Genomic DNA, 23,242 nt, shown 5'->3' with positions numbered 1-23,242 from the left:
TAAGGATAAAAAATCACAATGCATTTTATTTGAGAATTAGGCAATCCTGCAATTAGAAACTCTATGCGCTCTATGCAGGTGGCGTGGATAAAGTTAAGGATGCACATACAGATAGTTTTCACAGATTCTGATTTTTAATTTTTTAATGCTATATTACTCTTAAATCAACATACAAATTACAATTGGCAGGACAGAAATAATGTTTACATTTCAGAAACAAGTCCCCAAGCAGGAGTAGCCCCTGGACTCCTGAAGCCCTCTGGAGCATTTTGAAACTTACGTGGAAAAAAACCCCTTTCCTACTGGACAGAAACATATCAATGTTTCATCTCAATGTTTCTTTTGAGAAGAAAGCTATTTCAGCAATGCTACTTCTATGCTATCAATATGACACCACCAAAGCCCTAAATAAAATGCATTTCTATTGCTGTTCATTTTTGGGAAACGCACTTCATCCAGAAAAGCCAACATGCCCAGTGCATCCACTGGCTGTAATAGCGTAAGTGAAAAGTAATTCTCCATAAATAGGTGTTAAAATCAGAAGAGCAGAGATTCTCCTCAGGTGACAGTATTGCTATCCAGTATTCTGACAAAATTTTGCAGATCAAACACCATGGTAGCTCAGTATTCTGTCCTGAAGATATATGCATAGAAATCAGCAAGTTTTCTTGAAATGTCTTTATTGCTTTTAATGGTTACTTGGCAACAGCAGACTCAACGGGGTTTTTAATTTTTTTTTTGTTATTAACTTTTAATACTCCTTAAAATACATCTTAAATATCCAATTTATCATATGCCCAACACGAAAGCCTTGATTGACTCCACTATGAATTCCACACCTATTTGACATTTTAGAAGGAGGGGACCCTACTCTTGTGCAGAAATTTTTAACATCAGTATTAATAAAGGATGTCTACGCCAGCACAAAACAAAGGCAAGCACTTAAAAATCTAGGCTGATAGGCTTTCCACATCCAGGACATTTTTTTACAAGACAGAGTTTCCTGATATGCCTCACGTTGATACGTTGCGATGCAGGCTGGCAATGCAGAGCAGCAATAGAATCCATTAAATCTGCACTGGGAACCGGTTACCAGAAACGTTACATAGTAATTACGGCAAGGATTTTCTGTGAAATAAATTCTGGTTTTTCAAATGAGATTCTGAAAAAAATCACTCGCTAGCATTTCTGCAGAAATGCTTTACAGCTTGTCCAAATTGTAGAGGACAGCTCATCTTTTCCCACAAAAGCTTACGGAGCTTATATTATAATTTACTGAGTTACTGCTTGTTGTAATGGCTGTTCGAGGGAACAGTTTGCCATTGGTAAGAGATTGGTTTGTGTATTAATGCAATTCAAAAGTTCACTCCGTTTTCACAAAGCAATGGAAAGTTTAATTTGAACTCTCAGCAATTCCCCTTTCCTCCCATCTCAAGTTCATAACATGGATTACATTGAGTCTTTGAGAAGCTGCTTCAGAGTGGAAAAAAAATATTAAGCAGATGAGAGAAAACACTTTCCCAACTCCCATCAAGGCTTTGCTAATTAGGCCCACATGTCCCACTTGCAGAGGTGTAACATACCGCTGCGGGACCACAAAGCGGCTGCCCATGCTCCCTTTACAAGACCTTTCCTCTTGGGCAACTCCATGGATCCTCGTTCAAACACGTCCTTGGGAGGGCAGGAGACTGGGATGGGGCCAGAGAGGGTGGCAAGCAAACAGCAGGGATACAGCTGGATGGCAACATCTGGCCATCTGCCACATCTTGTGACCGGTCTTCAGGTTAGAGGAGGAGGGATCGAAAGACAAAAATGAAAACAAAGTGCATAATAACGATAAAATCTTAATAGAAGCAGCCCTTGTCCCTGCTACAGACACGTCTGCATGAGTGGGGACTACACGACGCGCTCACAAGAACAGCTCCTACAGCACAAGGCAACACCTGATAATAAACTGATTTCTCAAGGCAGCAGGGTTTCCAAAAAGTGGACATGAGGTTCATTTTTTGTCAACCATGGCGATTTAGCTACTCACGCGATGCTTGCACTGTCATTGCTATAGTTGCCTAAAAAAAACCCAAAACACCCAAACATTCCTAATAGTGCCTTTCCCCAGTAAGAAATCAACATCTCTCTAGCAATTCAGAAAATGTAATTTAACACGCAGCTGCAGAGGAGCTCCTCAAAAAAGGGAAAGGAGACAACTCAAAAGGTAGAAACCTGGCGAGGCCTCGCTCGCTGAGGCAAAAAGAGCACCAGGCACTAGAAGTCTGTGCTAGGGAAGGAAAAATAAATGGACCTTGTTTATCTTGCCTCAAAACAAAAAGACTCAGAAACTCAAAACTGATTAAAGAAAACCCAAACACAACATAAAACTAGTCCCTCTTGCTCCTGAAGGTAACAGATTTTTCAGAAGGCAAAATGAATTGTCTATTAAAAGAAAAAAAGCAGTACCTAAATTTATTGTACGCCAGCATTTCATTTGCAACACTTAGATTTCTCCAGGACTTCTTAGTGCGTGGAGGCTGTGCCTTGGCCTCACGCACACGTGCAATGAAACAAGACCAAGTTTTTAGCCGTTTGTTTCTGGGGCTTGTTGGGTCATGGCTCCTTTAACATGAACCAACCCAGAGACCGTCTGTCACAGAAGCTTTTTTCAAATTACAGTGAATGCCATGGTATTTAATATACAAAATGTTTCACACTTCAAATAAGTTGCCAGCGTCTCATGTATAAAGTTGTTTTCATATATAGGTTCTTTCGGTAACTCCTTAAAAAGGATCCCAAACATTACTTGAGAGAAAAAGGATGAAAGTACAAGGCTAATTTTAAATAAGTAACACAACTCTCCCTTCAGCTTCTCTGCACACAGACAGAAGAGCGAAAGAACTCTAAGCATGGATGTAGATTTTTTTTAAGTGTCAGATTTATTTCCTTTTTGATACCAACGAGCTGTTTTGCTCTGCAAATTAACTGACAAAATAAGCTTTACTTTGCTTTGGTTTTCACACTGTATTGGCTTAAAGAAGATGGATTTTCTGATGATAAGCCCTGCAAATTGAAACTCAAAATTAGATTTTCCCTTCTTGTATGCTACCATTTTATAATTAAATCTGCAAATCTTGAGGTTTTATTACTTCTGCTACCACTAGTTCTTCCTGCTATCATACAGAAATTATACTGCATACATATAAACCTGTATTTATGTACAGACACAGAATCATAGAAATAAAAGCACTGGGCAGACATAAAAAGCTGCCATTTGAGTTTATACTCCCCAGCAGGAACTGCAGTCAAGCAACATCCTGCCCAGGAGCCCAAAGGGGATTTTTCCTTGGCCCTCAGGTCAGGCTCAGCAAGAGAACCTTAAGGATGGGGGAGAAAGGGGGAAACTACCAACTCCATTGCAAGACCAAATCCAGAGCTCCTTAAAATAATACCTATTTTAATTAATTATTCATGTGCTAACAAAAATCCCACAACGTTTTAGAGTCGCAAATTTACAACATTATCTTTTTTTAAATCAGGACTTTCCTTTACCAGTTTAGTTTTAGCACAGAGGATTGTTCCTAACACTATTTACAGACAAGGAAAAATAGTTAAACATCAGGATATTTATTTTGCATACAAATATTTACAGAAAAATACTTAAAAAATTAAGTATTCAAAAAAGCTTCATGCTTTTATGTTATAAAAACATGTTGCCTTTACTGTGCTCAAATTTAGTATTCAGATCTCTGGATTTTCTTAAGAGAGCTTTCTTTTGTGCTTCGTCAAACCGATTGACTTTGAGATCCTGGTCTCGATCAAACGGCCTTCTTTCTTGAGGTTTGTTCTTTTCTTCAGATGTTTTGCTCTTTAGCTTTTTCTGATGGATGTCCATGAGAGATTCTGACCTCCTTGACTCCTGGAAAAATGGGAAGAAGGAAGAGGAAATAAAGTATTACAAAATATCAACAAAGTACAGAAAATCCAAATGGGGAGATTGGAATTAGGAAGGCTAAAAATTCCAGAAAAGCAAGATGTGTTAATAACTGGAAAGCAGAATCACAATTTCACATATGCAGGGCAGAAAGCATGTGTAATATTGTTCATAATAAATAAAACATTAATATCTCACTGATATTAAAGATACCTATAATGTTGTTGGATCTCCACAGACAGTGGAGATAAATTTAAAGAATAATGCAAAACAAATACAAAAGTTGCTGTGCCATTATTAGCAGAGACAAATGAAGACAACATGTCAGTATTCCAAAGTACAGGCCCAGTTTCTTACACACTTCTCCTAAGCATCTGGTTTTGGTCACTGCTAGGGACAGGAACAAGCTATTATTAATATCTATTATTAATAGATACCCTTTCAATCTTACCCTCAGGCACTATTGTGTTTTTAATGTGCGCTCTTAACTTTTCAGTATTTGAATCATCCACCGCAAGCCCATAGGACAAAGTCACAGGTTTGAGCTACAGCACGTGTTTTGCCAAGTTCAGGGCTTTAGTTTTATTTATTAAGGAGCATGATCCATTCTAAATACAACATAAAACTTTTTCAGATTTCACCCAGGAGCAGGATTAGTTCTCACAAGACTATGTGGTTCCTCCTTTAATCAGGTAAAGTGTATTTGTACCCCTAAGCAGTCAATTTTTCAGACTCTCAAAACATTACAAACCAGCCAAGAGATCAGTCCAAACCAATTCTCTCATCAGAAAGAGCAAAAGATGAGCAGCTTTATTTTTTCATGTCTAGGAACACAAAATCTTTATTCTAAAGGTTCATTTCCCTTCACTCCCTGTGCAAACACTTACTTCTTCACACATACAAATAATTATTCATACATGGCATAAGAAATTATTATCATGGAAAACAGAAAATGGGCAATACTTATTCATGGCATAACTGCATCAGCATTGATAGAATTGCACCAGAGAATGTATATGGTATCAGCACTGAAATAATTAACTGTAAGAAACAAGCTTAAGAATTAAAGCTTGTGTTCTATGAAAGTAGCCTTGATACAGGTCAATGGAGAAAAAAATAGGAAAGAATAGAGGAAAAAAAACTTTAAAAGGAAAACACCAACCACCTAAAAATCAGAAAAGAGTTGATCTTAAAGACCCCAACAAAACAATACAAGAAACACTGTTCTTAAGCAAGATGCTGCCTTCAATTTTTTTTGACAGAACGCTATTAACCTTTGAAACAGTAAAAGCCTGTTGTATTCTGGCAACGGTCCAGACCAAACCCCATTGTTTTACCTGAAAATTATTCTACTATATTCATAATGACAGTAGAAACAGACAATGCGGAAGAAATTTAAGACAGCATGCTAATAGCTCTGGATTTGCAAGCCTCTAAGTCAAGATGGACATGTGATTTAATGAAGTACCAATAAATTATTAAAAGTGCCAGATAAACTTCAATCATGTAATATAAGCCAAGACTGCAATTCTTAAGTTAATTATACTCTCTCGAGACCAAATTGCCTTCCATAAGACTTCAGACCATAAATCAGGGATGAACGGGAATGAACAACTCTAAGGCAGGTGACAGCCCGTGTGCTCTGGTGGACAGGGTTGGCAGACAAAAAAAAGTGAGAAGGAATTCGACCTGGAGTTCAGATTTCTAGGAATCAACATCTGTCTGTGAAAATTATCTGCTTCTGCAGAGACTGAGGAAAACTTCAAGTACTAACGCTGTTGTAATGAGCAGCTAACATAACTAATTACATACCGTAATTAATGCACTGATCTGCCTAGCCCATCAAACTTCTTTTGGGTTAATACATATTTTGTACTAAAAGTTAAGCTTTTACTACTGTTTCATTCTTGGGATGTTGGTAATTCAGGGAAGCAAACTAATACTTGAATTAAGGGTGCCTACTTCCAGCACCCATACCCTGACCTGAGGATGATTTAAGGAAAACACCACCTAAAACCAAGACAATGCACAAAAATCCCAATTATGTCACATTGTTTTCAGTTTGAGGACCCAATCCCACTTTTGCTGAAGTCAGTGGCAAATGTTCTAATGACTTAAACAGCAGTAGGACTGCAGTGGGCACTAAAAGGGAAGACTGTGGTGGCATCACCATGGAAACCAGCTGCACTAGAAATCAAAACCAGAAGAGTATGGAATTAAAGGAAATGCAGGAGAAGGAAGTAGTTTGCTATTACACTTACATTGTATGAAGTCACCTGCTCAACAAATCTCTTGTCTCTCCCAGATAATACAGTTTCTTCATTGTCCTTACTCGTTGACTTTCTTGCCTCTTCTCTTTCCTAATGAGTAGAAGCAAATCACACGCTATAGTAATCAGAAAGTCTGAAGTGAAAAGCAAGGAAATCAATATTGACTTTAATTAAATCTGAAGGGTAGAGGCCACAATAGAGGCCACCAGATATTTTTTGCTCAACCTAATGACAGAAAAAAATGGACATACACTGGAACTGGAAATTCAGTGAGCTGAAAAAAAAGTACCTGAGTAATGCAGAAGGGAGAAGGAATAAGTGAATATTAATGTTACTTAAAATCATTATTTCTTTGCCTTAGCCCGAATTAGTAAGTGTTGAAAACAAAGAAAAATCTGGGGAAAAAATTTCATTGAACAGCTCAGAGTATCTTTGTTTTCACAGAACATCAACAACATACATACTGCTTGCAGGTATATATGAATGAATAAATGCTCACCTTGGCTTTTCTATCCCTGTCAGCTGGAGTATCTGTCCAAATAGATCTATCACCTGATTTGTCATCAGCTCTTCTCTTGAATGTTCTTGGGCCAAATCCAAAGCTTTTCAATTCAGGTGGAAGTTCTGTCATCCATGATTCCCTGGTAACTTGCTTGGGTTCATTCTTTAAAAAAGAATGGGAAGAGTAAAAAAAGCATAATCAAAAATTGCTGTCTCAATCTCTTAGCTTCCAGCAGAAATCACGGATTTTTCTTTGTCTTAATAGTTGCAAACACTCAGCATCATGAGCAGAATGGCAATTGGGTTCACACAGAAACAGGCAAAGAAAAACACAAATACACTCCAACAGTAAAGTACCAGAAATTTAAAAATTCAGCTTACACTGTCTGCTGAAGTAAGTTTTTCCTTCATTTTCTGAGCTCTTCGTTCAAATTCTTTAGCCACATCAGACTCCACTGGTCCTTTTGCAGGCATTGGGCCTATAAGATTGTCTTCTTCCTCACTACTATCTGTTACCTTCCAAAAAAAAAAAAAAACAAAACACATTTGACTCTACCACAGTGCTAAGACCATCAAGAAACACTTGAGCTTCATAGGATTAAGATGGTTTTGTCTAGAAGAGCACATAAACCTAACACAACACATCTGCCAGTCAGACAACAAAAACCTGAATTAATACTCCAGATTAGACCTTTCTTGCACTTTAACATGGATACTTAAATCAACATGTTTCCAAAAGCACAACCTCTTGTCTGAGGCAAAACTGCTGGTAAACACAGTGGAAATAAGCGGAGTCCTGCTACTTTACATTGCTCTGCATGCAGCCACATCGCTTCTGTGGCCAGAGGTAAATCTGAAACACACAAGTGCACATCTTCGATACTTTGGGCTTTGCCATCACCAGCAACATTTAGATGCATTTCCCTAACAAGGATTGCAATTTTCCATTGCAAGGAGAACTGTCTTGAGCTCGGATTCTGTAAGGATGCTAGAAGGATTAACATGCAAGCTCAAGTACAGTGGCACACATGGTACTACACCCCTGGGTGTCCAGTATCTGCCAGTCACATCTCTTGGTTCTGTCATTTGCTTCTTCAATCCCTTTTGACATCACATTCCAAGCAGTTATTTGGACAATGGTTCAAAAAACTGAATTTGAAAAGGATTAGATGTTAACAAGAATCTTTGTGGATGCCAGGGGTTATACAGAAAGCTCACAGGTCACTCCAAGTTAAAACAGCACCGATGCAAATGGAGGCAGAACTAGACAGAAAATGGTGACACCACAGTGCCCTGGAAGCAAGTTAAGGTGCCCAATATCTATGAAAATATTTAAGTACAGCCCAAGTATGTGTGATAAAGCAATGGGAGTAGGATGATGACAAGACTGGATACTCAGGAAGCACAGAGCATTACCTGAGAATATAAGGTGGTGGCAAAGAAGTTTCAAATGAAGGATAAAGAGGGTGGGGGGGAGTGGCTTGTTTTTGCCATGCCAAACTTCAGTTACCAGGTGGACATCCTAGAACCAAGATATGACATGCCCAGAGAAGATAAGGGCTCAAAAGTGATGAGCAGTAGAAAACCTGTATTGTGGAGGGGTTTTGATAGATAAGGATCTGTTGCTGAATTAGTCAGGCTCAAGGCCGCTTCGAGAAGCTGAGAACAGAATCTGCTGAAAGAGGGGCGTTCCACAATCACCGGGGTCCTGGCGTGGCGTGAATCATCGGACGTATCATCAGTGAGACTCCAGCGCACGGACAGCCCACGATACTCATTTAGCGAATCCATGTTTGGAGCGTGGACGTGTGATTAGAATATAGTTGCATATATAAGGAGGCTTGTTTCTGTAATAAATGGCTTTAGCGTGATTCACATTGAATTGACTTGTTTTGCTGAGTCCTTCTAGGTAAAATAAGGCGCCCGAGGCAGAGGTGACCCACTGAAGAATAAAAGATGGAAGTAGAGAGCCTCACCAGAAGAATCACCTAATGTGAGCATGGGGAGCAGAGAATGAGTGAAAGGAGGAGAGCAGGAAAAGTGTCCTGCTACACTGAGTTCAAGCCTAATACTTCATGCTGCTCATAGCTAGCAACCTGCTGCTGTAGAGGGATTTGGGCTAGGGAATGCAGCTGGTGTGAAATAAGTCGCTTTATTCCTCTGTGTGCCATTTGATACAGAAACTGGTGTGCTTTAATGACACTGCTCCAAGCTGACCAAGCCAGTTGGCCCCATCTGCCTTCAGGAGTCAGAAAAGGTAAGAACAGCAGCGAAGCCAAGCTTCAGGCAGCAAGAGACATGGCTACGTATGGCTTTGGGACACAAGGTACAAGATGAGGCTCAGCAAATTCAACGGCTGTATGACCCGTTGCATGAAACTGATCTGAAGGGTGGGTGTCAAGAGGATGGGACCAGACTCTTTTCAGTGGTGCCCAACGACAGGACGAGGGGCAGTGGGCACAGACTGAAGCACAGGAGGTTCCACCAGAATATGAGGAGAAACTTCTGTACTTGGAGGGTGCCAGAGCACTGGAACAGGCTGCCAAGAGAGGCTGTGGAGTCTCCTTCTCTGGAGACATTCAAAACCCGCCTGGACGCCTTCCTGTGTGATCTGCTCTGGTGAACCTGCTTTAGCAGGTGGCTTGGACTGGATGATCTCCAGAGGTCCCTTCCAACCCCAGCTATTCTGTGATTCTGTGATCTGGAAGACTGAGGAGGGTTAGAAATAGCTGCTCATTTAAAAACACCATCCATGTAAGGTGGCAACACCAATTTGTCTCAAAAACAGTTACATAGTCAAGCTTTCATTAATTATCTGTTACTGTGATATTGCTTCGACATTCAGAGAATGGGGTAGCTGCATTCTCTCTGTTTTTTTAAAGGAGCTGGTGGGGAAGAGGAATAACCATCCTGAGAAACCAAGGTGGTAAAACACTTCTCTCTTTCTGTGTACAAACAAATAAAAAAGATATAAGATAAATATATATATATTTATGTAAGATAGAAAAAGATATGACTGTCACAATTAAGTGTATTGTAAAGTAGGTGAGGATGTAAGAAAAAGTCCACACTGAGTTTTAATTAAAGAAGAGCATCTCATTTCCTTTCTCATTAAGTCTTAAGCTCAATCCACTCCATTACCACCTGCCTCAAACAAGATGAAATTAAATAAACATTAAAACATACTGCCTTCAGGTTTGAAGGGAAAATCAATATAAAGTGATGAGTTGGCAAGGAACAAGAACAAATGTACTAAAACACAAAATAAATAAATTAAAACAAAATAAACAAAAAAATTACATGTCATATTCAAAGGGAAAAAAACAGAGTATTATTAGGAAGAGAAAAAATAAAATAAGCTAAGTTCTGTAATAGCTGTAACAAAGCTGACGCTAGAAGATCTATTTAGGAGAAAAGAGATGTTTTTGTTTGTAAAATATACAAGCAGACCAGTTTTGACATCCATGCCTCAAGAGATCTGTCATTATGATAAATTGCTTAATCGTTATTTGGAGTTTTAAGATGATGACTATCTTAAAATGTCAGACAATCATTCTTCATGAAGGATTATGACAACACTCACTGTAGGAGGCTGGAGAATTATATACTTCACAACTACTAATAAAAAAGTGCAGTTCCAGAGCAGCTTTTCCCTCCCTTCCTAGCATAGAGGCTCCCACAGAGTCTCAGAGTTAAACTTAAAAAAATCTAAGTACCTTAGAAACAAACAGAACAACTCACAAGAAATTAATATTTAGTTTATCATAACAGGAGAGAGATTCAGTCGCTTAATCACTGGTATCCAGCACCATTTTTGATGTCTTAGGGTATCCTGCCTGGCTTAAGAAGTGCCACTCAAGAAGGATGCAGCTTCTCGGAGGTGCTGCTCCCCGTCTGCCAGCCCACTGCCGGCAATTCAAATCCCTCAGAACGGTACTAGAGGCCCATGTTCAGGGAGCTGAATCTTCCCTGTACTGCTGGCTTATTCCTAAATTTTCTTTACTAGTACTTGCATTATTTTGCAGCTAGGGATTAGACTATAGGACTTCTACCTAGTTCTTACTTAACCTGAGAAGAACAGTCCAAAAACACAAACCAAAAAACTGTGTCAGTGTCACTGTCCTGCTCTGCCTTACTCCCAGTTAAAGGTATCATCTTGCTGTCCATTAAAAACAATCAGTGACACTGTAGCATCGTTCTTGATTGCATTCTTTTGGATAAACATATTTAACACATCCACTAATAAAGGAGGTGAAGATATGTGAAATATTCTGCCATTTTGCTCCCCCATCAGCAAAGGAACAAAAGCTTGAATTATGGGTAAGTATTTTCATTCCAGCAGGTTGCATTACTTCTTTAATGTCTAAAATGTTCACCTTGCCAAGATGTTCACTTGTGAAGGATGTCACACCAAAGGAAAGAATGGAAAAACAATAGTAAGAATTACTGTGACTGCAGTTTAAGACACCTAGATCTCATGTGTTCAGTGAGTGCATCATCCGTCTAACAGCAAAATCACAACCCTCCAGACCAGCCTTTTTCTTTTTTAAGGCTTATTTATGCTTCAGTTTTTGAATCAGGCAAAAATATGCCAGACACTTTCTGGTCTTAAATTAAACTGTTATGCTGAAAAGTAAATCTAGTAGACGTTTTCAGGCTCCTACTTCTTTAAGCATTTCAGATAGCTTGTACTAAAACAAAAGGCTTCTGTTTTCACAAACCTGGGTATGGAATTCCGATGAAGCAGATGGTCCTATGGAACACCTACTGTTGCCAGTGTCCTGAGAAGATTTCCTAAAGCCAGGTGGTAATGCAGGACCTATAATGGGCCTTGAGGGGGAAAAAAGAATGAATAAAAAAAGATAAAATATTGGGTTTTAGTTGGGGGGCAAAAGCCAAGGTAACATAACCAACACAGACAGCACATTAAATGATAACCTTCCACTATTTGCTCCAGGAACAAAATCTAATAGATTAATATAAAAATAAAAATCTTAGGTTGATGAGAAGTGTGATCATCCTTCCTCCCCATGCTATGTGTGCCCCCTATGCACACACCATAGAAATAATTGAATAAGAAGAGTCTTTCTCTGTTTTCTAGGGGGACCTCTGCAGACAGCTGGGATGCAAGAAAACTGGGAAAGCTGCAGCATGTGGTCAAGAAAACACACTTTTTCCCTCTCTAGCTTCAAGAGCAATGAAAGGTAGGTGATCACATACATACTACTCTTTCTCTAACAATAGAACCAATTTTGTTCATTTTTGCCTTGCACCACAGTTTCACTGCCCTTCAATAAAGAGAACGAGTGAACTGCTCTGATTTTAATTTTTCCCTTGGAGTGGGCATGAGAGGAGAAGAAAAGTTTGGTGATCCCAGGTAACTTCACTGATTTTTTTATACATAGCAGCTCTGCAAGCAGCATAATTCAATTGTCTCCAGGAACACAGAAAGGCAAGATTCTCTTTTTAATGGTGAAAACAGTTTGAAGCATACTACAAACTGTGCTTGCAGTACCAAAAATACTTTCGTATACAAGTTCCTCTTAATAATCCACTGTCATATTCTTTAAAGCTAATAAAAGCTAATTAAAAACCCAAACAATTACCACCTGAAGAAATATCCAAGTGACAGTATCCTCACAATGTATCACCAGAGACTTTGTTTATTATGATCTTCAGTTTCTGAGCTTTAGGGCAATCAAATGTAACACAACATTAATTGAATTATGCTAATTATGGTTGTCTTCTACATCCCACATAATCTAATCAGTACAGCTCTGCTGTAGTGATATTATTGTCAGAATCTGAAGAGGGGAAATAACAAGCAGAAAGTCCTGCCAGAAAGCCAACCACAGACAGACAGACACAAGCAATAAACATGAGCTCAGGCCAGGACAGAGGTACTAGTGAGGCTTCTAACCCATGCAAGAGGTCTGGGTTAAATCTGAAGTTCCACTCCCACCTAGCTGCTGCTGCAAAAAAAGTGATTTTTATTTCCCTTTGTTCCCTTCTGACTGTTTTCTTGTTAAAATCATACTTTAACTTCCCAATATAACTTAAATTGAACTTAAACCCATACAGATACAGCCAAAATAATATTTTATTTTGGTATATAAATACCTTTATTTTGCATGGAAAGAGAGTTAAACCGAACTATTAAAAAAGCTTGCTACTAAAATACATATGAACATCTATTTTGTAGGCTGTATCTGTGCAACTTGTGAAAAATAACAGATCTCTAATACTCTGCCTTGCTTCTGTCACAGCTCAAAGGCTCTTCCAAGGTACAGAAAAATGGTTCATATATTCATCTCTCCCATTATTTCCATTTCTATGCCTTTTTTCCCCCCTGTTGCTTGTGTCTCTCCTCAGCAGTGCACAGCAAATATGATTCTTGACAGTTTCCTGGGTGTCCAAAGGGTCTCTGAACAGATGAAGTGAATCTAAATGAAACTCTGTTAAACACATTTTGCTGCTGTTGGCAACTTCGGTACCTATCTATATGCATTCAAAGTAACACCCCAAACATACTGCAAATTAATTAAGTTTCATTTAACATATATTGGATTTTATATATGGCAAAGAATGCTTTCCAGTTGTTGGACTTGGAGTCCTTGCCAACGCATGTTTGCAGGTGGGCATTTCAGCATTTTTCTGCTGTTTAACTTAAAATTTTCTAAGATAACCTCTGCTCTTTACCTCTATGCATGAACACTTTGGCGATATTTACAAGTGCTGCACTTCTGTCTAACATTGATAAACAGCAATATCCTCTCCAAAGCCGAAGAAAATCAGCTCATATACATATTTTATGCTGCAATGATTCAAGCGAGTGTTAACAAACTACAAATTGCCACATGAGCTGCTCCTAATAATGAATATTATACTTGGACAATTCTGGAAAAGGTGCAACACAACAAAAGCTTTTATAAAAGAATGAGTGTACCACACAGAGCTAACAAACAGTACGTCCATATGTTGAAACAAACAGCTTGCATTTGTTTCCATTGGTCATGGCGAGATCGTCAGCTGGCGGATAGCTGGAGGCAACACAGCAGGGAGAGAGTTAACAGCCTCATGTGTGCACCCTGCACAGCTCCATATCCGCACGACGAGACCGCCGGGTGCATGGGGGTGGCAGACAGACAAGGCTCTTCCCACACATTGCACCTTTCCTACCTTTTCAGAGAGTCACGCTCAGCTCAATCTGCTTTCTGTGTGTGTGCCAGGAGCAGTTGTATGGTAAGCTAGAACAAAAAAACCCAAACAACCTAGCAAAGGCCTTTTGCTGCTTTAATCTCTCCAACTCACAGACACTGGGCAGACTCTTGCCCTCAGTGTCAGGGCAAATTATCCACAACTTTGGAAACAAAGTGCTAAGTAGAAATAAAAGTTGGGTGAACATAAAGAAATAAAAGTTGGGTGAACATAAAGAAATAAAAGTTGGGTGAACATAAAGACTAACATTATCAGATGCATAATGACCTGTGTTACTATTCATCTCTCTAACCTTCAAACTATAAGTTGCCATTTCTTCCTCTTTTCCTTTGTACACTTTGACGTAACTCTTTACCACAGGAGCATTCACGTCAAACATAAGGAAAACAAGAAAGCTACATCTGCTGATATTAAAAGCTACAAGCATTTTTTTTCTTCATTAGAGATCACATTATTTTTAGTGGCTTTCTAAATTTTATAATTAAAATAACAGATTGTGCATATGAAATGTAAGAAAAAAATATATATTAGTTACTCTTTGGACCATCAAAGCACCAAATGACCCCACTGAGCATAACACCCACAATAGTTCGTCGATTCCAGTTAAGCATAAACAAAGAGATGAAAAAGATACTTCCAAATAACCTTAGTTACATAAATTCTTGTTTTCCTAACAACTGCCAAGCACCATAAAAATTGATACAAACAAAAAAAAAGAAAAAAAACAACAACCCAAAAACTTTGAAATTTCCTTCGAGATGGTATACTACACACAGAGCTCAACAACAGATTGAGTCACTTTCCTAGTACTGAAAACTCATATCTGACAGGTAGGCATTGATTTATTTTATCTACCAGCTCCATATGGCTCTAAGGAAAATAATAGTGATCAAGGGACAATCTTGTACCTTTCATCAATAAGTATCCCCTTGGAAGTACCAATTTCACTATGGATTATCATTTCAAATTACAGTAGGAAATGCAAAGATTGATGTAAAGACTAGAAGGCTGTGAGACATGGCTAAGTTCTGCATAGAAAATCCATAAATAGCTTTTTTCGGGAAGTAATTTATAATTGCATGCAATCAAATGGAAAGCTTCCTAATAGAGGCTATAAATAAAGCTTATTTCCCTAAACATGACAGCTTGCTTTCTAGAAACCTAGGCTGGAAACACTAAAAAGTAATCCTTGATGCATCAGCAAGGGACAGCTACAATAATCCGCATTGTATTGCACCATGCAAAAGCTAAGTGCCATATTCCCTCACAAACCAGAATGAACTACAGAACTATGAGTCCTTGTACCTGTAATCTGTTTTTTCTGCACTGATCTGAGACCTATCATAAGCAATGGAAGAAATTTGACATTCAAAATACAACTCAGACAATGCACATTTTTCCTTTTTCCTTTCGAACCTTCCAACCAGGACCAGGAGGGCCGTGTGATCTGTTTCAAGGGGATGCTGTTCCTGTTCTCAGAATGTGCAGGAAGCAATTCTAATAATCTGAATCTGAAGTGCAGAATTGAACTGTTCTATAATAGTGCCACAAAATATTTTACCTAAAATAATTGTGTTTTAAGGAAAAGTGTCTGAATATAATTCCATTTTAATTACCTCCCTGGAGAATCATCCTGTTTTTTAAAGCCAGGAGGAAGAGCAGGCCCAAAAAAGCCATCATCATCATCATCGTCTTCCTGAACATTTTTTGGCTTTCTGCAAATACAAAGATTTCACTTAATAATTAGTTTGACATGCATAGCAATTATCTACATTTTAAAGAGGAAAAAAATACATAAAATTATTTCAGACGGTCTTATGTACTAAATATCCTGCTGTTACCATGGAAATGGTGCAAAAGGATCCAAAACAATTTGAAGCGATTAAAAAATTTGGATCATAAGCTTCACTCCAAAAATGCTCTGACATTTAAAAAAAACATTAAGAATGCTTTTGCTGTAGAAAGAAGAATAGTATAATGTTGAAACACCATTTTCTAGTCACAAAGTGATTTTAAATTCGGCACACTTCTTTCTCCATTTTTATACACTGTCTGCATTTTGACTAGTGTTTTTCCTAGTTCAGTTCTACTGAGCTGAAAAACTGTTAAACAAGACAAGAAAAAAAGTGAGTAATAATCACCCTAACACTAATTAAGATGACATAATGCCCTTCAAGTCCCATACAAGAGTCATAGCACGAACACACAAGTTTTTAACATTGCAATTGTGAGTACTCAACCCGATCAAATGAGACTATGTACAGACTCCTGTTATTTCCTGAACAATCTGGGTTTTTTTCATTAGGGTTGACTCAATTGAATGCATAAATTCATGCCCATAAACAGTTCTTATAACCTCTCAATGAGAGGTCATATACCAGAAATGGGGCAAAACTCAAATACCAAATAGTTACATACATGGCACGTGGTGCCTGTCTTTAATATAAACAAGCAAAACATTAAGGATTTCATTACTTCAATTGCAGTAATTTAACTAAATCTAAAGTAAATAAAGCAAAACATGGAAATACAGAGATCTGATTGTCCTAAGTAACTTAATTCTACCATAGGGTGTCAAACAGGTCAGCTGAACATTCTTGACCACAAAGAACATGCAGAACAGGTCAAGTTTTACACACAGTGTTTACCTTTTTATTTATATAATACTGTCTCTTTCTCATCATTTATGCAAATGCATGTCATTTCCAATAAAATGTAGATATACAAGTAATGGAAGAACATACTCACTTGGGTGCTGGATCTCCTCCTGTCTCCTCTTCAGAATCTCCATTTGTGTCTCTGGGTAAAGGAAGAGATTCCAAGTTGTCATCACTATCAGAAGTTTCTGAGCTACAGCTGCTTTTATAGCCTGGAGGCAATGCTGGTCCTGCAACTGAACATCCAGAGTTATCTGAGATACTTATTAAACACTTCAAATGAGTATGATCTACCTTGGTATTCCCAAAACATATATCTACCTGGAATTAAGTTTGTTCAGTCTTTGCACTGTCTGGCATTTAGAGAAGGTGTTTAAATAAACTTCTAGGAGTTACTTTCTTAGCACCATATTTCAGTGAACAAACCTCCTAAATTAATCCATTACTACATGAGTGTCTTCTGGAGCAGGACTAGAAAGCCCTGTTTTACCTAACAACTCATTTACAATGCATATGGTATAAAGTGGTATATTTAAAATAAACTACCACCTAAATAAAGCATTTGAAGTTACTAGTGTAGAACCACATCATTTGTATATACTCAGAGACCACAGATAAGTGGAACTTAATTGCCAGCCTGCTTTAGGAATGGTTTAACAATTAGTTATTCCCAGTTCAGCTAAGCGTGAACAGCAGGCACAGACTTCAGTACTCTGCTGAAAAAGGGATGATTTAGGCATTCAGACTTCAAAGAATCATTACTCTCAGAAGGCTGGGGCAGTAGTTGCAGCTCTCATGCTCCAGTCAACGCTTTACCCTCTGGAGCAAAGAGGAGTGGGGGGATATCCCAGCAAAGCAAAAATCCAGACACTAACCCTGCTAACAAACAGGCTGGAGCTATTTCTGGCACTGTCCTCACAAGCACGTACAGTTCTTTATAGACTTCTTTGGATACAGAACCATATGCACTGGGTCCAGAAGCAGCTTAGCTACTGATCCTAACAGCAAATGCCCCCAAGAGAGACACTTAACACCGAGACCCTCACAAGCTCAAGCAACATGGAGCCAGCTGGAGTAAGCAAAGACCAGCAATGGTCCCAAGATGAGAGGCCTTCCCAGATCCTGGGCGGTGCATGTTTTGGTGGGGAAAAAAGCAGATGTTTTGGTGAGGAAAAGACATGGTTAGCTTTATGAGTAGTCAGAAAAGTTAAATGAAAAGATGAGGTACAATAAAATGACGTAAATGGAGGGTATGAGGAAATTACATCTCCAGTTAAAGAACTATGACTTTCAAAGGTGCAAAATAAACCCTGGTACAGAATATGGTTCCATTGTTAGTTGACACAGGTCAGGCAGAAATTGAGTCCTTCCAGTGAGCTTTACAAAGCTTTTACTTGTCTTTAGCACAAGACAGAGAACAAGGACAGTCTACCAGTTACAAAGCATCCAGGCAGATCTGCCACTTATTTTGCTTTCCTTTTTAATGGGAAAGACTTTAACCAAGACTTAGAAATCCATTTCAGCACTAAGGAGGAAAAGAAACCCAACACAACAGCCCAGCCTATAAAGGTAAAAAAAGCTCAAGATGAGAAGGAACCTACAGATGAATGATAAATAGGAATAAAGACTGCTATCAAGAAGTCTCCATTTTGATATGAGAAACACCACTGGATAAAAAGCACTTACAGACCAGACAAAACCCACACAACAGCTTTCTCCAGACACCTGGTACCCCAGTATCATGAAAGCTGAGCTTTATTTGCTCTGAATGCAGATGGGTAAGAGAAAGGACTTGGAGTGAAAGGAGCAAACTGAGGTGCAGTTTGATGAGTCTGATACTGCAGAGGAGGAGAGAAATTGGGAGCAGCTTTGTAACCTGGAAAGCACGAGTGAAAACAAAAATATTTAAGGAAGGAGACTGGTCCCAGTGACGTGTTGTCCAACATCAGGGCTAACATACATGCTTCCTATTGCAATTCCTCTCCATTATGTTGGCACAACTGTTTGCGTGGGCCATTCAATAAACTGGATCAGAGAACTTAAAAGGCGTAAAAACAACATTGCAAACCCAGTATCACCCTGAAAAAACTGTTTTTTCATGGTACTGCAGGCTAAGCAGGACAACTAGAAAAAAAAGAGAGACAGAGACTGGTTCATGAAGGGAAAATGACATTTAAAGCCTGGGGATGGAAAAGTCATGGAACGTGGTGAAAGAAGTGGAGGAGAAAGAGACTTGGGAGAATGGTGATTAAAAACTAACTTAGTGAGTATGGTCATGGTACTGACTGAGATTAATGATCAGCACAGGTGAGGTATACAGCTATGGATCAGGAGCCACAGGCAAGAGCAGAGAGGGAGGAATGGGAATTGCTAAGCCTAGATTGTGGGAGCAAAGAAAAGAAAGGGTAAGGAGGGAGGCCAAGACCTAAGAAGAAGTCTGTGTATGAAATTCCCCCAAAGCCACGTAAAAGCCCAAAGATCTAAGGAAGAACAGAGGAAAGCTCAGAGTGTCAGGAAACTAAAACTAACGAGGTGAGGAAGAGAAACAGATTTAGCAATGGTAGAGCAACAGGAAAGCAAGGAATTTGCCAGAACAACTCAGAGCAGAACAGGGGGATAAGAACATAGGGGCAGAAAATTTGGGGGATGGAGAAGAGAGAAACAGAGCCAAAGACGGGTCTCAAGTCAGACCACAGCTGCTAGAAGTCATCATTCTACTACTGCTGCTCTGACTTGCCCTCTCCATTGAGCTGGCTCTGGTGATTATCTGCCTAAAAATTAAGTCAATTCAATTCAGAAACCAAATGAAAACCTACTTTTTTTTTTTGTTTTGGCTTTCCTAGGTTAACTTCTGCTGCCTTTGGCAATTCTAAGCAATCTACCATGCCATGACCCAGGCACTAGGAACCTCTCTAGGACAGACAGAAGTAAGGCCTTTCACCTTCAGCAACAGTGATAGATCAACTCAGACATTTCACATCAACGTGCCTGTACTTTAACAAATGGGGCCTCAATGCTGAAACAGAGAAAATCCCCCTCTGCATCCCTGGTTATTTTTAGCCATTCCCCAGCATTTCTCTGCTGCTGGTACAAGGACAGCACAGAGGCAGGGACAAACTGGCCAAAGGAAGTATGCTTCTTCTGGCAGGAGGACATTTAAACCAGCCTCAAAGAATCATCATCAGATGAAGAATCAGAAGATGAGTGTGTCCCATGGGTTGGACAGTGACAGGCTGCAGAAGGAGAGGTAAAGGTTTTACCAGGGATGAGCTTTTGACTCAGTCCAACTACCATTTGCTCCCATTCTGGTCCTGATAAAGGGTCACAGGGTTTGAGCAGTGTCAGTTCTCTGACACCAATGGACATGGTATCCCTTGGTAAAGTCAATTTCAGCTCCCCTGGTGCTGACCTACAGGCAGAGCAGCAACCAGCACTTCACCTCAGCACCTGAAAGGATGGTCAAAGCCTGGAACAGGCTTCCTGGAGAGGTGGCTGATGCCCCAAGCCTGTCAATGTTTAAGAGGCATTTGGACAATGCCCTTAACAACATGCATTAACTTTTGGTCAACTCTGAATTGCTCAGGCAGTTGGACCAGATGATCATCATAGGTCCCTTCCAACTGAACCGGTCTATTTGATTCTCTTACATTGTACTTCTGAATGAAACCTTTTTGACAGAATTCTCAAAATGGCTGCTCAAAGTCCTACTTTGTTGATGTTGGGAAAATACTCAGGTGTTCTTAAAGAAAAGAAAGGGCAGCTCAAATATCAGTGAGACAACAAGGAAAGAAAACATACTGGAAAAGCCACTCAGTTTTAAAAGATGAAGTATCTCTTAAAACAGCTAGAACACAGTTACAGAACAGCTTCTAGTCCCATTCTGCCACAAGACCCAGCAAGTGTTACAGTGCAGAAGCCACGTGTGGAAGGCCCACCACATGATTTTGCCACTCAGAACCTCCAGGTGCAGGGCTCCAGCTGGAGCTGCAGTTCTGCACAACAAAGTGTGTTACGACAAAATACTTGCTCTCTCTTCCTCCTGTGCACTGCAGTAGTTTGCCTCACGTGTTGGGCAGGTACACTTCGTTGTTGTGCCAAGCTGTTATAAGCCAGGAAAAGTTTATAGAAGTTATAAAAACAAATAAACAACCCACCAGTAGTTTTTTTTTTTTTTTTAAGGTAAATAAATTCCTTAATCCACCTCACACAGAAATCCCCAAGCAGGTCTGCCAGTGTAACTGTACTACTATGGAGCTGATGTACACTGGGACAAAAAGGGGACAAACTAGGCTGAGCAAGCTAGACCACATACTGCTGAAATACTTGGTATCACGAAACCACAGCCTAATGATAATTTTAACTTATTTTGTTCAGTGGATTCATACACAATACATATTTGCAATATATACCAGTATGCCGATAAAAGAAAGTGAATACGCCATCAACACAGAATGTGAGTAGAAAAGGCTGCATCAACTCAAACAAGCATGTAGTCAGGACTTCAGTACAAAGCCAAGCTATAGACCTGAAGCTTGATGTTGCTCTGGTGCCAGCAGCTTTGTTCTGTCTTCCTATTGCTCCCTCTTCTGGATTAAAAATGAGAAGAGTAGACAAGCACAGCAAACCTTTCCCATCAGAGCTGCTTTCTTTGTAACAACCAAGCGATCATGGAAACACTGCCAGAAATCGAAGATATATATGTATCTACACTAGTGATCTGAACCGGGGTTCAGGACAGACAGCATTAATGAATCATAGAATGTCCTGAGTTGGAAGGGACCCACAAGGATCATCGAGTCCAACCCCTGTGCCTGCACAGAACAACCCCACAGTTCACACCATGTGTCTGAGGGTGTTGTCCAGTCTCTTCTTGAACACTGTCAGGCTTGAGGCCGTGACACCTCCCTGAGGAGCCTGTTCCAGTGTCCACCACCCTCTGGGGGGAGAACCTTTTCCTAATGTCCAGCCTGAACCTCCCCTGGCACATCTTCCTGCCATTTCCTCGGGTTCTGTTATTGGTCACCAGAGAGAAGAGATCAGCGCCTCCTCCCCTTGTGAGGAAGCTGTAGCTGCCATGAGGTCTCCTCTCAGTCTCCTCCAGCTTGAACAAACCAAGTGACTTTAGCCACTCCTGATACAGCTTCCCCTCCAAACCCTTCAACAACTTTGTAGCCTCTTCTGGACACCCTCCAGTAGCTCAAACTGCTACCTTTGGAGATATTATTGATACAGCATATGAACAGTTTAAGTGGGGAAAACTGAGGTCTGCTGCAGAAGAGCCAGCCGGGCAGCCAGCTGGTCCTCAGAGAGATCCCAGCTGATGTGACTGCTCTCAACATGAGGCCATGGCAACTGAGGCACTTCAGCCTCACCGATTGTAAGCCAGTTCTGCATCCCGAGGAATGCTGACTGAAAAACGGTGTTTTCATGAAGTGTTTTGGTTTGACAAAGGAAAACATGTTGCAAAGAACTACCCATCGCCTTTTTTTTCTGCCCACCAATTTCATGCTCAGAGCTACTGTAAGGAATGTTTAACGAAAGAATGTTGTTTTTACAAAACTAAGGAGCTGGTGCCTGACCCAGCTGGGGCTGGGGGGAACGACTGACACATCAGACTATGAATCCTTAATGTAAAACAAAGTCTCTTCAAACTAATCCCGGAATGCATACTGATACCTGTATTTATAAGTTAATCTAGGGGGAAGGGTAGCCAAAGAGCAAGGAATCCATATTTTAAATAGATTGGTAAGAGGAAGGGTATTGTTCAAATTAGATGAATGAAATATGTAAACTGAGGCAGGCGTCGGGATAGTCTGTAAACCCTGAAGTACCCAACCAAGGGGGAAGAGGGGAGGGAAACTGCAGCCAGGATTTGGGGGGATATAAGCAGGGGCTTTTTCCCCTATTATGTATACCTACCTTTAGGCAGAACACCCGATCTTGTAAAATCGTTATTAAAATATGCTTTGCTGAGAGATCCTGCCTGGGTCTATTATATTTGCAAGGTAATTGTTTCCTGCAGCTACTAGGAGATGCAGGCCTAAAAACGCATACAGGACGTGAGCAGGAAAATAGCAAACAAATCAATACTGGTTTTTTTTTTTAAAAAAAAAAAAAAACTTTTGGACTGTTTCATAACCACAGTACCCCATTACATGAGATTTTGTTGTTGTTGTTGTTGTTCCTGAAAAAGGCTCTATACAAGCCACCCGTGCAGTTCAGCTCCACCGAGGTGCCACAGCCCGAGCTGCAACACACGCCCCACAAAGCCGCCCGGCCACCCGCCCCTTCGGGCTCGAACGCACCCCGGGGCCAGGAGACACGGGGGAGGGAGATCCGGGGGCGGGGGGTAGAGACACAGGGGGCGGGGGAAGGAAGACCCGGGAGGGAGGGTCCGGGGGTGCGTTGGGTGTCCCGGAGCCCCCAGCGCCTCACCCTGGCCGCAGTCCTCATCCGGGTCCGGCGGGGCGCAGCGCGGGAAGCCGGGCGGCAGCGCGGGGCCGATGAGCTGGCGGGACATGGCGGGGCGGGCCCCGCGCCGGGCTCCGGAGCACAGCTCAGACCCCGCTCCCTCAGTGCCTCACTTCCGGCGCTCCTGGATGACGCAACGCCACCCGCCTTTGAAAGGTTTAACCCGCGGGTGAGCGGCTAAGCTCCGGAAGTGACGCATTTTG

General features: G+C 40.4%; 1 protein-coding gene across 2 annotated transcripts; it reads right to left on the bottom strand.

The window, feature by feature from the left end:
* On the bottom strand, positions 1–23,155 carry GPALPP1 (GPALPP motifs containing 1). 2 transcript variants are annotated; one of them, XM_082043324.1, is made up of 8 exons: positions 23,004–23,155; positions 16,656–16,804; positions 15,528–15,626; positions 11,415–11,523; positions 7,075–7,209; positions 6,692–6,856; positions 6,184–6,282; positions 1–3,907 (listed from the first exon to the last, which is right to left on the bottom strand). In XM_082043324.1, exons 1-8 carry the CDS (start codon positions 23,019–23,021, stop codon positions 3,689–3,691), a joined length of 993 nt encoding a protein of 330 aa, XP_081899450.1. In that variant the 5' UTR covers positions 23,022–23,155; the 3' UTR covers positions 1–3,688. The 2 variants fall into 2 exon arrangements, with proteins under 2 accessions (XP_081899450.1, XP_081899449.1); XM_082043323.1 differs by having other exon boundaries at positions 16,660–16,804.
* Positions 23,156–23,242: the final 87 nt, after the last annotated feature.

Source organism: Streptopelia decaocto (genome assembly GCF_964273445.1).
Source record: "Streptopelia decaocto genome assembly, chromosome: 1".
Taxonomy (NCBI): domain Eukaryota; kingdom Metazoa; phylum Chordata; class Aves; order Columbiformes; family Columbidae; genus Streptopelia; species Streptopelia decaocto.
Note: the sequence above shows the minus strand (reverse complement) of the source record. Positions and strands in the feature narration are given on the sequence as shown.

Bases quoted from the DNA above. Each gene is read 5' to 3' on its own strand.
- GPALPP1 (XM_082043323.1), bottom strand. From the start codon at position 23,088: ATGTCCCGCCAGCTCATCGGCCCCGCGCTGCCGCCCGGCTTCCCGCGC. The intron at 11,524-15,527 runs GTAATTAAAATG...TTCCCCCTCAAG, and splicing joins CAGGATGATTCTCCAGGGAG to GCCCATTATAGGTCCTGCAT. The intron at 3,908-6,183 runs GTAAGTGTAATA...CCATTTTTCCAG, and splicing joins AGCAGGTGACTTCATACAAT to GAGTCAAGGAGGTCAGAATC.